Raw genomic sequence first — 16,632 nt, forward strand, 5'->3', positions numbered from 1 at the left:
CACACACGCAAACACACACATATGTTAGAGCTAGTACCCGAGTGAAACCTCAAACAGAGATCAAAGTCATGTGCAAGCTGAGCAGAAAGACCTGTCATGCCATCTCTCGCTCTCCTCCTCCTCCTTTTTTTTTCTCCCCCAGATTTAGCCCCTCAGCTATCTCTGCTCAGTGTGCGCCTGAGCTCTGAAGATGTGTCATACCTTTAAAAATATATATAAAATATAATGCTGCGGGTGTGATAACTGGCCGAGGTTGCAAGTCACTGGGCAGACCTATCCAGTACAGCTCGGGCCAACCTGGAGACAGAAGATTAGAAGGCAGGAAGAAAGACTCAAGTTCAAGTTTGAAGTGACAGATTAAAGATTAAAACACATTTATTCTTCTCCTGTCCCTTCCCACTGTCACTCTCCATCCCACTCAATGCTCTGTCTCGATCTCACTTTCTCCCTCTATACCCTCTATCTGTATTTATTTTTAACATCACCTCCATGCTTTGACTCTTCTCTCACTCCCTTGTTCCCCCCCCCCCCCCCACTATCTCCCCCCCTGCTCAGACCTCTTCAGCCAGGTCGCCTCAGCAGGCGACACATGTGACCAGAGGCAGCTGGGTCTGCTGCTGCATGAAGCCATCCAGATCCCCAAGCAGCTGGGAGAGGTGGCCGCCTTCGGAGGCTCCAACATCGAACCAAGCGTCCGCAGCTGCTTCCAGCACGTAGGTTCACACACAAAAAAAAACAAACACAAGGGCGTAGATGTGCACTGACGGATACATGTCAGTGAACTCAACACACGAGAATCAACTGAATAAGTACATAAGCTTGGGATGAGTAATCCTATCATGTTCCTTATTCCTTATATATCCGTCGGTCTGTCTGTTACTCAGAGTATACAAGACATTTAAATACAACACCTTGGCCTCACTGAGACCCGGATGGACATTTTTTCACTCTCTGGTTACATATAAGGGATAATAATGGCGGATTTACTAAAGTGAAAGTTGCAGCAATAACACGATCAGAAAATAGACTTTACAAAGGTTTACAAAGCTGGTCCTAGACAGAAAAATGTAAAACTTATGTAAATCAGGATTGCTTTTATTAATCTTGCTTTTAAGAATCTCTCTGACATCCAAATAACCACATGGTCAGTGTCGTCCTATTAAAAGACACTTGTGAAAGTTTTGTGAATATAAAGATCCCAGGAAGCTGTCAGGGGCCTCCAAAGTTGATTCAGATGTTGGGGGGGGGGGGGGGAACTCATGTCGTTTATTGGACTGTCAGGTCCTTTCACTCCAGGGCATCTGTTCAGAGCACTACAAGAGTCCATGTCTCCTTCATCCTGAGTACTATTGATTGAGAGTAATTAGCACCCTGCCTTCATCGTTCTACGCCAACACATTTGCACATTAGTACAAAGTCTGGGATTCTGTTTAAATGTGCTAATGTTGTTTTCTAATGATGTCGTAAATGTTGTGCTTTTGTATTGGTTCTTTGTGTTAACCAGTGCTTTACCACACATTTCATCTGTGGTGTTGACAATAAAGATGACCTTTAACCTGTTGCATTCATGCAAACTGAACTGTGACAAAGCTGGAACAAGCGTCACAGCAACCTGAAATGCATCAAAATGTTCAGAATAAGTTCATTTGGTGACATCACTGCTAACAGTATCTGGCAGGTAATCAGTACTGTGCGAGATTAAGTTTCGTTGCATCTTCTAAAATCTAATTGCCATTATGCACCTCAGTCCCCCTCTACATTTCCCAGCCACCTAAGAGCTGCCTCTCCCAATCCTGCAAAATAGCCTCAGTATTTAAGCTCTGCTGACCAACCGTGAAGCCTGAAATGGCCTCCAGTCTTCTGCTGGCCGTCCTCTAGTGTTTTACTGCAGCTGGCTAACCACTTTCCCAGAGTTTATCTCTCGACGTTCCTGGCATTTAATGATGTCTTCGTCCCCCTGTGGATCGCTGTTTCCTTTTTTTTCCCACTGTGTCTCCCCTGGCTCATGCTTCAGCAGTCATAAATGGGAGCGTAACATTAAAATATGGATGCTATAAATTCAAGTGATTTCTTCTGCTGGACCTCTGAAAATAGCAGAGTAATACCAGCTTCAAACCTTATCTTGTTCGCTTTTTTTTCTTCTCAGGGTAAAGATGCACAATCCCGCCTCGTGCACAAAAATTTCCCAAAGCTGTTGTCCAGTTGCTCATTAATTGTTCCATCACACTTCGTTGGCAGGTACAAACCAGGCTGTAAAACAAATGCCCAACTAAAGCCCTGTGGCACCTGTGTGTTCATCTGCCACGCTGGTGACAGTGAAGTCACTCTGGTCGTTTGGTTTAATAGACCCTCGATCAACGAGTCCTGCCGTCATAAATACATCCTCTCTCACTGTTCCTCTGTCACCTCTCCTTCATTTATCCATCCATCCGTCTATCCAGGCATCCTTTCAGCCATCGCCCCCTCTGCAGTAATTAATCTGCGAGGGCAATAAATCTGGCGTTAGATGGCACAGAGGAGGGGAAGAGGCTGAAGATGAGGAGGCGTACGAGAGAGGAGAGACTCTGATTGTTCAGGGGGAAGGTCAGACAAGAAGTTGGAGGATGTAAAGTTGATTTGAGGGTGTTATCAGGGTGAAAAGTTCTTACGCAGTGCTCTCACTTCTCACCTTAAAGTCATCTCTTTTTTTCTTTTTTTTTTTTGCGCTTCAACCCACACTTCATTGTGAAAATGACTCTTAATTATCCTGTTAAAGTTTGGACCTGTAATTCAAAGGACATAAAACGAAATGGCTGCCTTTGCGAGTAAAACATTAAGAGAATTGATCTTTGAAGCGGAGTGTCTTTCCGCTCCGATTCCTCCTTTGGACTGTAAACATTCTGTTCATGACACGACACTTCTCAAATGTTAAGTGTTGTTGTGAACATTTGCTGCTCGTACCTCGAGAGTGAGACGCGTTTACGGGTGGTGAATTTCATGATCGAAACTTCTCAAGACAGCTCTTGCCAGTTTACGGTCCGTGGCCTTTTTTTTTTTTTTAGAGCTGCTGCTTCAAAACATACTGTATATCCTGACATCACATAAACACACAGAGACATGGAAAATGCACAGCAAAACTTTCCCTGCACCTTTTGATTGTTCCCTCCTTATTTCAAATGCATCCAGCTCTTCCTCACACTCGCTGACCTTTTTAGCGTGTCAGAGATGATGGAAAGGTCATCTTTGATTCGTTTAGTTAACAACCACCATGTGAAAGTTTCACAGCCTGAGTGCACGTTACATAAACAATTACACCTCCAAAAGTTGAGAGTGGAAGTTAAGAGGAGGTGTTTGTGGGTGTTTTTCATAGCTGCATGGAGAAATGTGGATTTTAGCTAAGGGCAGAGCTATGGGCTGTGAAGGATAAGGGCAGCGAGGGGGTTGAAATCAATCAATGTTTATTATTAGGTGTTTCAACCAATAAACATGAAAAAGAAGCTCATGAAAATGATTTTGTCTCCTCCACATTTCAAAGCCATAATGTGCCCCAGGGAACCATCACTTTAATATGTATGGTCATCTTAAATTTGTCTGCATCTTTATTAGGCGTTTGTTAATAAGCATAGACTTATAGCCTCTCAGTCTTTTCTCTGCGTAATGGTGTGCACATTTTTCCTCCATGTGTGAAGTTTATGAGCCCTGTATTGACACCGTAAACACAGGCTTTTGATTTAAAGGCTCTGAGCTCATCCTCTTTGTTTCTGCCAGGTGACCAATAAGGTGGAGTTGGAACCCCGTCAGTTTGTTGATTGGATGCGTCTGGAGCCTCAGTCCATGGTTTGGCTTCCAGTCCTGCATCGAGTCGCTGCGGCAGAGACGGCCAAACATCAGGCCAAGTGTAACATCTGCAAGGAGTGTCCTATCGTTGGCTTTAGGTAAGACACGACAAAACGTGTAGAAACAAGTCTGCAACATGCTACGGGCTAAACGCACGGACACCGAATGTGTCCACGTTTTTGCGTTGTTCTCACTTCTGGTTGAGCATAAAGGGCAGCTCTGCTCTGGAGGGCAGGCATTTATCTAAATGTCAACAGCTGATACACCACTGGCTAAATACCAAACACACTCACAAAAAGGCAACACACAAAACAATCTGTGCACAGCCACATTCACAAAGATCACAAAGAGCCGATTGGCTGGCAAGCATTTCATAACAGACCTCCCTGTGATACTGTGCAGGATGGGCATTCACTCGCATGCAGACAAACAACAATAGCTACCTTTGTTTCAGCTTGTTCCTGAGTTTTATTCTATGTGGACAACATGTAAGGAAAGATGTGCCCTGCTGTAGTCAATTTATCATCTAAGTTTGTGCCTCTGTGACAATTTTTTTTTTTTTAAAGGTAAAGCAGGAAAAGGTTTCATGAGTTCCATGTAGCAAACGTGGCACATTGATTCCTCAGATCGAGTGCTTTGCCAGCAAAAAGAGAAATCCAGTCAGACATTTGATGAAGGACACATCTCCCAGGTTCTGTCATTGATCGATGAGAGGGAGCGACTGCGAGAGCCAAAGGCTGCGAGCAACAGAAGAAGAGGGAGTGAAATATGCTGAGCAGGCTTTTTTTTTTTTTTTTTTACTTGCGTTTTTTTTTTTTTTTTTTCACTTACATGGTACATGGGATCATCCAAAAGGTTAGACTAAAGGATAACCTGTCAGCAGATTTGTTTGATGAATGTCAAATCCACTGCTTCAGATTTGCAACATTTTTAACAAGCCAGCGAACCAAAATTTACACGCACCATTTCCTGTGAAGTCAAGCGTTGTGGTACTAAGCGTGCGCTTTGTTTACATGTTAACTTTCATGTTGTACCTGCCAGCTATAATTTACAATTAATAGCTTCTGCTACAAACTGGCAGTAAGACAAAGGCCTTCAGTGTTTATAACGCGATTATGTTTTGGGACTGGTACATTGACCTTTCTTTAGTTTTTAGTTGTGTTCTAAGCGTCTACATTCTTATTGGTCCCTCATGTTTACTTTTTCTGCACTGTTTTTTTAAAGCTTTGATTTACAACTCGGGCTGTTATGTGGAAGAGAAAAAAAAAGCAAAACCAGCTTTTATCAGCAAATAAATACCTAAATGCTGCGTCATAAGTCATTCCTTAAAGTTGATGTTTTCAAACTCTAAACCTTGCGCAGTGTGTTAAACCTTTTTTTGTCTTTTTCACAGATAAGAGCATGTGACCTCAGGAGACCAGACATGACAGCTTTCATAATTAACCAAAGTTGTTTGTAGATAAACTCATTAATTAATGACCATCTCATCACTTCTCGCTCTGAAGGTGAATTATCAGCTCCTCCTCGCCGTAATACGCTGCATGTCAGCGAGTAATGGTGCAGCTCGCTCGCCGGTGTTGTGTGCGCTGTTGCATCATTTGATATATGGCCGTCTCTCGTAGCTCATCAGTCAGCTCACCTTGGGGGGAAGCAGAGAGGAGAGAAAGATAAAAGACTAAAGCTATTATGTCTGAATGGCTCCTGTCTCTATTTAGCTGCTAAATGGCCTTCTGGCTTCAGCCGCCGCCGCCGAGGATAACATCCTCCACTGTTGTTGTCACGTTGTTGTGTTTTGGTGGAAATCCAACTGTCTGTCACACTTTCAGCATATTGCGACTGTTTTTGAAAGTGTATTTTGTGTGTGTGTGTGTGTGTGTGTATGTGTGTGGAGGAGTGCGAGACAGAGTGACAGTGGAAATTGACAGTTCTCCAAGAGGCCCAAGTGTAGCCTGGAGATGAGTCGTGATGGAGGGCTCACACACACACACACACACACACACACACACGAACATACTCAGCCTAAAGACATGAAAGTGACATAGTCTATACACTCTACTTCCTCACTTCCCTCTCTCCTGTCTCTCTAACCGCCTCTCTCTCTCTTTCGCTCCGTAGGTATCGCAGTCTGAAGCATTTCAACTACGATGTTTGTCAGAGCTGCTTCTTTTCCGGGCGCACCGCCAAAGGCCACAAGCTCAACTACCCCATGGTGGAGTACTGCACACCGGTGAGGGACTAACTCACACTCACCCTTCCCACAAATCATCTTATGCCTCTATTCTCCGTGTGCACCCAACTCTGATCCTCTTAATGAATTCACCTGCATTTAAACCCACAGACTTTGGTTATTAGAGCACTTCATTAATACCGATTTTTCCATTATATTTAATCATTTTTTTTAAGGCTTGCCAATTAAGATACAAAGACCAAAGAATAAAGATGGTGTAAGTTTTCACCCATAAGAAGGCTTTCTACTGTGCAAGATTTTGTCAGCTGCAAAGATCTGTCTGTTGAAAAGCCGTCGTGGGTTCATGTTTGGATGTTTTGACAGGAAAGGCAGCATTCAGACAGACAGCAGAAACACAGACAGTGAGTGTGCTGCAAGAGTGAGGTGTGGAACTTTCAGACTGTCAAATCAGTGCACAAACACATTCCTAGCGGATGTTTGTTTGTTTACCATGGATGGCCATGCAGTCCTTTCTTAACAAGATATTATATCTGTTATATCTGACCCGACAGACTTTATAATGCTTGCTCCAAATGTTATTCTGAGCTGTGGGATGTAGTGGCTTCTGATGAGTTCAGCCTTTACATAACTGTCAGGGATTCACTTTTTAGGTAGTTTAAATACCTGTATTGTGATGGCAGGTTATTGTACACTTACAGTGTTACACCATTGAACCCTTTTCAGAGAGTCACTCAACCAACCAAAGTCACACATTTATTTCTGACCTGGTTTCCTTTTTGGATCATCCGTCTATCCTTATTGTATTACCAGTATTTGAAACAGCACATTTATTGTCTTGCATTTCTTGTAAAGCAGGACTACTTTAGCTTTGAACACCATTATAAAACCTGGCTCGCAGTCTGCATCCCAATTCATTCTAAAGGTTGAGGATGTAGCACTGAGATCAATAAGTCGAGTTGTTCTTTAAAAGAAAAAAGAAAAAGACCATTTGTTTTTGGCCTTTCCTTTGTGCATGGAGGAACAGATTCTTTCATTATTTGCTTTGGCGTTAAGATTGACATACATTTAAAGACCAAACCTTAAGAACAGACTAAACTTTTAATGTGGATCATGAGATGTCTCGTATACATGTTGCGAGTTTGTGTGAGCCGTTTGAATGTAAGACTTCAACTTGCCCACCAAATCAAAAATGAAACACAAACTCATAAACTACACCCAAACTCGACTCCAGTTTATAGCTCACTTGTCACTTATCTCATACACAAATCAGAGCGCCGATCTTTCATGTTTAACTTTGCTGGAGTTTTGGATGAAGTCCACACTTGGGTGGTGAGTCATTTTTTTCCCACACTTTTATTAAGATAGGTTGACATTTCTCCTTCCCTATGCCTGAACATCTTACTTTCTGCTCAGCTGATTTCTTTCCCTTGTTCCAAAGCCCTCATCAGACCTCTGACTTCAATTTAATTTACTTGAACAAATGGTAAAATACTCACAGCTCTCTGAGGTCTCTTTTTATCTTTTCTGCCAGAAAGCAATATTTCCCTTTACTACCGTGCGGAGAGCGGAATATTAGAAGAGGGGGAGCTCTGCGAAATTGAGCATCGCTCCCTTTCAGTATCAGGATGGCACACATGGGCCCACTAGTTTCAATAGTGCTCAACGTCAAACTTTGATTGACTCAAGTGGAGACGTTTCTCAATTCTGTTTTTTTCTTTTTTTTTAATTTGCTTTTTCAATTTCACAAATGGGATAGATATTGACTCTGGAGGAGGAGCTGAAGGGATCAGTGATCGTTCCTCCCTGAGTTAAGATGCCCGGCAGCTTCCTGCAACAACTTTGAGAAACATTATCTTATATTCAGCTTTGCTGCTGCAACAAACACTTAAGATGTTGCTAAAAGATGATCACTTTGCTGACGGGGGGCGTTAATCACTCTCAAAAGTTTACTGATCCTCAATAAACATTTACCTTCGACCTTTTCCACATTTTGCAGCGTCAGATTTTTACATCAGTGTGAATTTTTCAGAATTCTTTTACCCAACTCCATAAAATGAAAGCTATTAAATAGAGAAGTCTCCCTAAATTACAGACAAGGTTACTCAATGTAACTTTAGACTGTTTACAAAACTTCTGTATCTACTTCAGTTGATTTGATGTTGTTTTCATGTGTGTATCTATATCAGTGGCCACAATACCGACATTCTTACAAGACGTTAAATATTTATGAACAATGCGAAAGGCAGGAAAGATTTAGTTGAAAGAAAGTTCACAGCAGCAGCAGGGAAGCAGCTGTTATTAATGTGGAAAACTGAGAGGAGGAAGATCTAATGCACTGACTCAGCAAATATTTGAACTTATCAGCTGTAATGTTAAGCTCAGTTTCTGCCAGAAAGCAGTCCCAACTTATCATCATCCCGTCTTTGAAGAATGGCTGTGGCAGCAGCATGTCTGCAGGCTTTTCAACATCCACAATTTCAGTATGTGTAAAGATAGAGGGAACAGGAGCCAAATGGAGCCTAATACACACAAATGATTGAAGAGTGCAGTGCCAAACACAATAGACTGATGCAACAGCTCATGTTTGGCAGAAACAGTGACCTGAAGCATACAGTTAAGAGAGTACAATCAATACTGGAACGTCCGGAGAGAAGAAGCAAGACAAACCCAAAAGGTTTTGAATTCAGTCCCTTTACAAATGTGTTATTAATCTAATCACTTCAAATCCAACTCAACAGAGCTCTATAGGACTGTGGGGTACTGCAGACTGGTAGAAGATCACACAGTTCTATGAACTCCATGAGGGTAATAAGTCTCAAAGGCCTTCATTGCTTGGCCTGCCAATGAAAACTCATCGAAATCTACTGAACATGTTGAAGGCACAACTTTTTGATCAAGTGGATCTCGCCCTTAAGCACCAGCATTAAACCAAAACTGCTGTTTGGAGACACAGTGCATCCCAATCCCCTCTTGTGTATCTATTAGAACGCACCGCGATGAAGCTCTATTAAATGCAAACGGCGGACAAAATAATCCATAGCTCGAGCTGCCGTTACCTGTGACCTGCATAGTTGTGTCAGTCGGCTAATGTTAGCACACTTTGGTTAACTCATAGCTTCACATTGCACATAAATTGACACTGAATGGCAGTAATCTAAAGACACTTGTGTGACATCCAAATACACAGTTAGTGGACTATGATGTTCTTCTTCTTTTTTCTCCTCTTTGAATAAAACAGCTTCATACACAAAGCAGTGTAAACATGATGTAAACGCGTCTCGGACAACAGTACAGCTGGTGAGACTCACACTTCTCACTCATTGTTTTTGTGTGTAAAATTTTGCACATTCAGTGTCTTTAAATGTCGCAATTCACCCCAACTTTATTCAACAGTAGATGCAAAGGTGAAGGTTTTCTTGTCTTAAAAGATATAGGTGTCATAATTCACATGTACTCTTCTCCCTGTGTGGAAAACCAAATTGTGTTTCAGGTTTATACCTCTAAAAGTATTGAATAATGCTGCGACAAAAAAAAATGAAATTGAAGAGTTAGAGACTGAGAGTTGTTTTTGTGAGACTCTGTGCAGTCATTTATAAGATTCTCTCTCTCATCTTTGTTGTACTGTTTATTTTATAGCCACAATATTGCTTTTATTGGGTTTTTTATAAGAGCAGCATTTTCATAGTTCCAATGGGCTTTTTCTGTGTTATTGAACACGCAAGATTTGGTGCTGTGCTGTATTGATTACTGTAATTTCAGTGTCTGTACCTCTCCTTAGTGGAGATGTTGTTGTTCAGTCTCTTTTCATTGTCACAATACATCAGGGGACAGCCTGCAGGCCGTGTGGTAATGTGCCACAGCCTATAACTTGAGCAACCCTGATACAAACAGGAGACCCCTGTTGCATTTCATAACCCGCACATTCCTTATTTTAATCATCTAAATCGACTTTGTTACTTTCCTGTCAAGGCAGGCAGGTAGGTAACTACATTTGAAGAGAAATCCGTAAAGAGCTGTCTTTAAACACACACACACACACACACACACACACACACACACACACACACACACACACACACACACACACAGCTTCTTCTCCAGTGTTCTTACAAATGTTTGGTAATTGCTGTTGCTCTGCATAAACTAGCATCCTAAATTGTGTGGATTAGTCTATAAGCCATGCGAACTCAATAGAGACAGTTCATTCAGCCGTATATGTCAACTGTGAAAGATGTGTGTATGTATGTACTGTATGTATGTGTATGTGTGTGTGTGTGTGTGTGTTCTTGTTTTCTGAATCCTTTGCAAATGGTTTTTCCTACTCTCCAGTCACACTGCTGAAGTAATTTGTTGTTTGCTTGCGAGGCAGAAACCTCTTCTGCAGGAGAAACACCTCTGCTAAGTATCTAATTAACAAAACACATTCTCCTCTCGTTCAATGCATATTTTGCTTATTTTTGTGACGCCAAAGAAAGCCCAAATGCACAAAGACACTCTGTGGAAAGAAAACTCAGTAGAAGAAGCATTTTTAATCCTTCTTGGTCTTTGTCTTTTTCACTTTTGTAGACAACATCAGGGGAGGACATGCGAGATTTCACCAAAGTGCTGAAGAACAAATTCCGGTCGAAGAAGTACTTCGCCAAACATCCTCGCCTCGGTTACTTACCAGTCCAGACAGTTCTGGAGGGTGACAACTTGGAAACGTAAGTAACACTTATGTGTCTTTAAGAAACAGATCAGAGCTTAAATACAAATGCCACTCTTGATTTACAGATTAACGTCTGAAAACATTTACGTCTGTTTAAGGTTAAGCAACTGATTAAATCCTTCAGATGTGATTGAAAGCAGGCACGGCTTTGTATGGAAATCATAACGATCTTCTAGAAATATTCTTACTATGTGACATTAAAAAAAAAGTCCAATTGCAATTATTCAATCACTGGATAGGTGTTTTTGTTCTATAATTGGCCGTTTGATTGACCGTTGATGAATTGACAAGATGAACTATGTTTAGAGAGAGACGTAATAATAAAGAAACATATTTGGCATTTAACAAGAGATAACAGAATAATGAACACTCAGAGACAGGATTAGAAATTGTAATATTTATTTTTAATTCCACTGTGTCCCCATAAAAGGGCCTGCCTGTGACATATTGCTGTCAGTGGTTTATTAAGTCTGCGAAAAGGGCAAACTTTCTGCTAACACTCCAAAGTTTTTCTTAATGAGCTTTCTTTTTTAAGTTCTAAGTTTTTTGGGCCATTGTAGCGTATTTGATAGCCACAGTAGATTTACAATTGAACTACAAAAATATTAAGAAACTCCAAAAACCTTACGACTAACTAATGAACTAACTAGAAACTTCACTCCTCTGTAAAGTTACCTCCCTCAAAGTTTGCTCTCAGTAGGTTACTCAGTGACTCCGTTCTGAAACATGACTGTCTGACTCGTGCTCCATATGACTGCTTTTGACGGTTCAAATTGATAAAAATGCTCCTCGAATGTATCAAATCTGTCATCGTGTCATAAATGCCCTGAGGTCACAGGCTAAGAAAAGTCTACTTCTTGACACTCCAACACAGTCTCATGGTACAGTCTGTGCGGAGTGTTAATTTCCCTTTCAGCTAATGTGTTTATTTACCTGTCAGTCAAGTGTTTACCAGATGCTGTAGATCTTCTGCCTGCATCACCAGCCCCATGACTATGCCTGATTTATGTCCCTGCTCCCGCCAGCTGTAAATCCTCCTGGAGAGTCGTTTAGCTAGGACCACATTATGCAGACCCCCCCAGGCAGGCTCCCTTCCCTCCCACCTTCTGGAGCATGTTTTTTTGAAATGTGGCTCTTACAAGTATCAGGCTGTTTGCCCAACCTGCTCTAAGACGGCTCCTCTTTGTTTAAAAATGTGTGTGTTTGTGATGTTCTCTACATGTTCTCTATTATCTGTGTATTTATACATCATCATGCCCCTATTTTGTCAAAAATAATTAGCCATCTTTTCTGTTTCCAAAACTTCGAGGGTGTTCATGTGTGCACTCACAATGACTCACCTGTTCCTTTGCGATGGTTTCCCCCCACAAACACGCAGTCTCACACAGTCACCTCTGAGATGGATTGCACACTCTATTTCATCTCTCACATTTTCGCAAGTCCTCCTCTTCCTCACCTCCCCACCCACCACACTTCATCCTCACTTCCCCTCCTTGCTGAAAAATAACTCCCAGAGAGATGCCTGCCTGATAAATGCCTTTTTAAAAAGTCGAGGAATTGTAGAGAAATTGCAAGACAAATTTGCACATATGGAAGTAGGGAATTGGACTCGAGATATTTAGGAGTATTTCATGGTCATCATTTTCCATCTTTTTTTGATTGCAATTTCTCCTGTAAGCTGTGAGGATCCACATGTTGCCACAAGCTTTCAGACTGTCTATAGAATCAGACTCACTTAGGATTTATGTTAAGAAATGCTAAGCATATTGCATTCATTTCAGATCTAAGTTGTCACAGTTTTGTGGTCCTTGCCATCTCCATTTCTGCTAAAATGAACACTGTGACCTAAATTGAAAAATATGTTTTTGTTGGAACGAGAACATGGTCAAGGTTGCTGCTTGAAAAGAGGAATTATGCAGATGAAGTACACATCAAAGCATATGCTGCCATGTTTGTTTAAATGGAAATATGATATGTTTCTTAATTTCTCAACTTGAATACATTGTGTTTTTGTAAATCTGATAAGTGAGTGTAGTTTAAAATATGTATAGTTTTAAAACAATGATAAATATTTAAAAATGTAACAGAGACTACCTAAAAACCTTCTCTACACTGTCGGTATTAGTCAACCTTGGTTGGTCATCTTAACAAATCAAACATCTCAAAGTTGTCCTTTTTTAAAGGAATGTAACAGTAAAAGAGAAAATAAGATTGTCTGCTGTGTAATTACCCTCGCTAATGCACTCACTCACTTTCTTTCACTCTGGGATCATCGGTTCCCTTCTTTTAATTCCTCCCACAATGTTTCTCTCCACCTTGAGAGAGCAAAACATCACCTACTCTCACCTCCCACTTAGATCTTTGCCTCCTTTCACAGCAGATAGGATTTTGATTCGTCATGGCTATATTTGATAATGCAAAAGAACCTGTCTAATGGTTTCCCACTCACCTCACCTACCCTGATGTTCGGCCTTGTGGAGAGAGTCATGCGTTTGAAAGAGAGTTTAAAAGTTAGAAGGCCATATTTTTTTTTAAATATTTTATTTCTTTGTCTTTAAATGTTTGTTTTATTGGAGCAAAAAGGAAAAAGTAAAACAAAATCCTTTTGGAACTTTCTGAAATTTTTGGGCTCTCGAAAATAATTGGAAATTTATTCTGAACTGGAAAATAGTTGAGTAAGTTTTCATGCAAGTTTGCTCTAAAAGCAAGTTTGCTCTAAAAGTCACCCAAACAAATGTGTTAAATTGCCTATAAATTACTTAAATTTCCAAAATACATATCGGATTGTCTTTTTTACATTATTTATGTACATACAAATGCCTCATAAGAAGATCACAGTTGTATTTTGATATCCATGCAAAAGATTATTATACCAGGTTATTCTACTCATCTGTAGAGTATCTTTCTTTCCATTCCTCTTAGCTGTGTTTCTGACAGACAGGTTGAGGTGTCACTACGGGCAAATGGGTCTTTTATAGCTGACAGAGTAACGGGAGGACAGGGACAGCAGAGAGGAGCAATGCTGGATGTGACAGAGTGACTACAGCAGCATGGCGGACTAAGTGGATTTTTAAAAAAAAAACATTTAGGGCGTTTAGCAGAGAAACAAACAAACTCTGAAAAGGCAGTGAAACACGTGCTGCAGGGCTTTTACAAGTACAAAAGTAGAAGGTGAAAAATACATCACCTCTAGGGCTAGTGCTTTTGAATGTTTCTCAGTCAAGGTTTCCAAGTTTTCTTCAGTAGCATGAAGTAGCCAGCTTTTTTATGAAAAGAAAAATAAATCCCCCTTAGCTCAGTTTACAGGTTCTTAGTGGGTTTATCTTATTTGTACTCAGGATTTCTATGAGTAATATCTCTTAACTCCGAATTTTGTTTTTGACTCACCCTATTTCAGCTTATTAATTACAGAATATAAAGTATTGGATGTAGTGTCTATTTCATTTACTGTAAAAGAATAATGCATTTTTGTATTTCTAGCAGGCTATCAGACATAATGTGAATATACATGACTCAGCCAGCTCAGACTTCTGTCTTACTAGCAGTGGAGGTGAAATGTGAACAGTGCTCTGGACCCTGTTATTGCTCTCAACAAGCCTTCAACCAAATACTGTCTTTACAGCAGCCACATTTGTCAGAAACCCAAGGTCTCTGCTGTTGTGATCAGTCCCCTCCCTCTGTTTCCTCCACTCTCCTTTCCCTCACTCATTTTTTTCTTATGTTTTATTTCACCATTCTTCCTCATGTTACTCGCTTTTCTATAAACTACTTATTTTGAAGTGCAAAAATCTGAAGGGTTAAAGTGAAAGTTCAAGGTTAAAGATGCGTCACTGAGTACTCGTCGGATATATTCGGGTAAAAAGAATACTGACTATTATTTACAAGCTGTCCACTTTTTCCTTGGATGATTACTCACGTTCTTCTGACGAGCAAAATTAGTGTATTGAATCCAAAAATGTTCACAAGGTCGACCCAAGCCATCGTCTCTTACTGGTTACCTCATTATCCTTTTTGACCCTGGTCTTTTCTCATACTGTATACGTTAAAAAAATTGTATTCCGCTTGCAGCGCGAGCACTGTGACTGTGCTGTGAGAAATGCACCCACGGCATGTTACCCTGTGAAATTCCCTCCTTAAATGTGAGAACTGAAGCACAGGGTGAAAAGATGTCAACAATCCAACAATTTATATCCAGACTCATCTGTGAAAAAAAAAAAAAAAAACTTTTATTTTTGTCTGTTTAGCATTTGTTCAGGAAAAAAAGCAATTTGTTTTCTGAATATTTGACAAAAGCTGCAATAATAACAGGATAGGAGTCGACATTTTCTCAAATGACATTAAGACACTTGACTATTGATGATATTGACCTTCTGGTCAGTATTTTTCTCTGATGTCATGATCATGTTTTGGAAGCTTAAATGCTGTCATATTGTCACACTGCTTTCTTCCAAGTTGTACAGAGTATGAAAACAATCTTCATTGGTGATTGATCAGCCTTTCAAAAAACAATCGACAGTAAAAATCTGGAGTTTATTAGCCCTTAAGTCAAGCCAAAATAAAATATTTAAAAAAACATGGTCAGACAAGAGACAACAAAATTAGCACCATCGTTATATTTGCCAACATTATTATAGCTTACGTTATTATCGCTGACATTATGAACGTTAGCAAGGTGGCTCAAAAGTAATTTTCTTTAAGCTAAAGGCAACGAAAAATAAATGCGTATTCTAATCATGTTTGTTTGGAATTTGTCTATAGCTTTGTAAGAATTATGACTTCCTGTCATTTTAAACTCCCTAAATTACTTCTAAAGTCATTTTAGCTAGCGTATGTATCATGCTAAAACTAGGTGTGTTCTAACAGTAATGGGTTATCAACTATCCTGCTTGTCGCTGAAATACAACCCGACTTACCTTGAGATACTGTATTAGATATGACTTGTGGTTTCAGTTGCCGGCACATTGAGAAGAAGTGAAATGATAATGACTTTTAGATACCCAAATATTAATGACTCACGACCTGGACTTCAGCAGTACAATATTATCACAACATTTAAGCTTCCCACCCTAAGCATGACATCCTAGCATAATGCTAGCGTGAAAAAGGTGAATTTCATCCTGGTTGGTGGCTTCGTTTGAAAGCTTCCTGTACACCAAATAAATCTCATAATGTTTTCAATAGCAGATTGACTCTTAAAAAAGCATATTTTTGTGTTTGCTAGTGAGCTATTTCCATAATCCTCATGGAATAGATGAAAACAGTAGAGAATATGGGCCATATATTGTGTATGCAGGGGGATTTGTAAAAACCAATTAAATAAACTGTGTGACAGCAACAATGTCAACTGACATGATCAACCCATTTCCTGTGAAGCTTTCACACAAACACATGCACACACACACACACACACACACACACACACACACACACACACACACACACACACACACAACCTGGTTATATTACAGAGTGCTGCCAGGTCCACTTACTCATCCTGACCCTTCAAACACGGACTGACAAGATTCACATTTACTGCGTCACAAATCTGCTTTGACGGAGGTTTTCAAAATAATGTCACTGCGGATAATCGCAACCACATGTGGTGTGTATTTTGGTGACTGTTTTACATTCCTTCCGTCTGATGTCTGACAGTCTCTCCACTCCACATCCTCCTCCACCTGCTGTGTTTTTCTTTCCGACCCACTGAGTGGTTTTGACCCTTAAATGTTTTTTGGTACCTCCCTCCCTCCCCCCCGCCTCCCTCTCTCCTTCCGGTTCTCTTACAGCCCTGTCACCCTCATCAGCATGTGTCCGGAGCAGTATGAGTGAGTATCTTCGCCACCAGCAACTACACCAACCTCGCCACCAGACCGGAATGCCTTTTAACGTCACCTCCTTCACTCCTCTTTTCTCCTCACTC

The 16,632-nt window shown here is 40.6% G+C and overlaps 1 protein-coding gene across 9 annotated transcripts in view; it reads left to right on the plus strand.

Moving 5' to 3' along the window:
* Window positions 1-16,632, plus strand: part of utrn (utrophin) — a gene marked incomplete at its 3' end in the record, with an annotated part of 174,280 nt that overhangs the window by 136,647 nt on the left and 21,001 nt on the right. For 7 of the 9 annotated variants that reach the window (XM_079360729.1, XM_079360723.1, XM_079360725.1 and 4 more), the window contains 5 exons: window positions 556-713; window positions 3,748-3,914; window positions 5,932-6,043; window positions 10,571-10,707; window positions 16,499-16,537. In XM_079360729.1, coding sequence (XP_079216855.1) covers window positions 556-713; window positions 3,748-3,914; window positions 5,932-6,043; window positions 10,571-10,707; window positions 16,499-16,537 — 613 coding nt within the window. Of the gene's footprint in view, window positions 1-555; window positions 714-3,747; window positions 3,915-5,931; window positions 6,044-10,570; window positions 10,712-16,498; window positions 16,538-16,632 lie in introns of those variants that run through there. The other 2 variants (XM_079360726.1, XM_079360728.1) reach the window with 2 other exon arrangements.

This window comes from Symphodus melops (genome assembly GCF_947650265.1).
Source record: "Symphodus melops genome assembly, chromosome: 1".
Classification (NCBI taxonomy): Eukaryota; Metazoa; Chordata; class Actinopteri; order Labriformes; family Labridae; genus Symphodus; species Symphodus melops.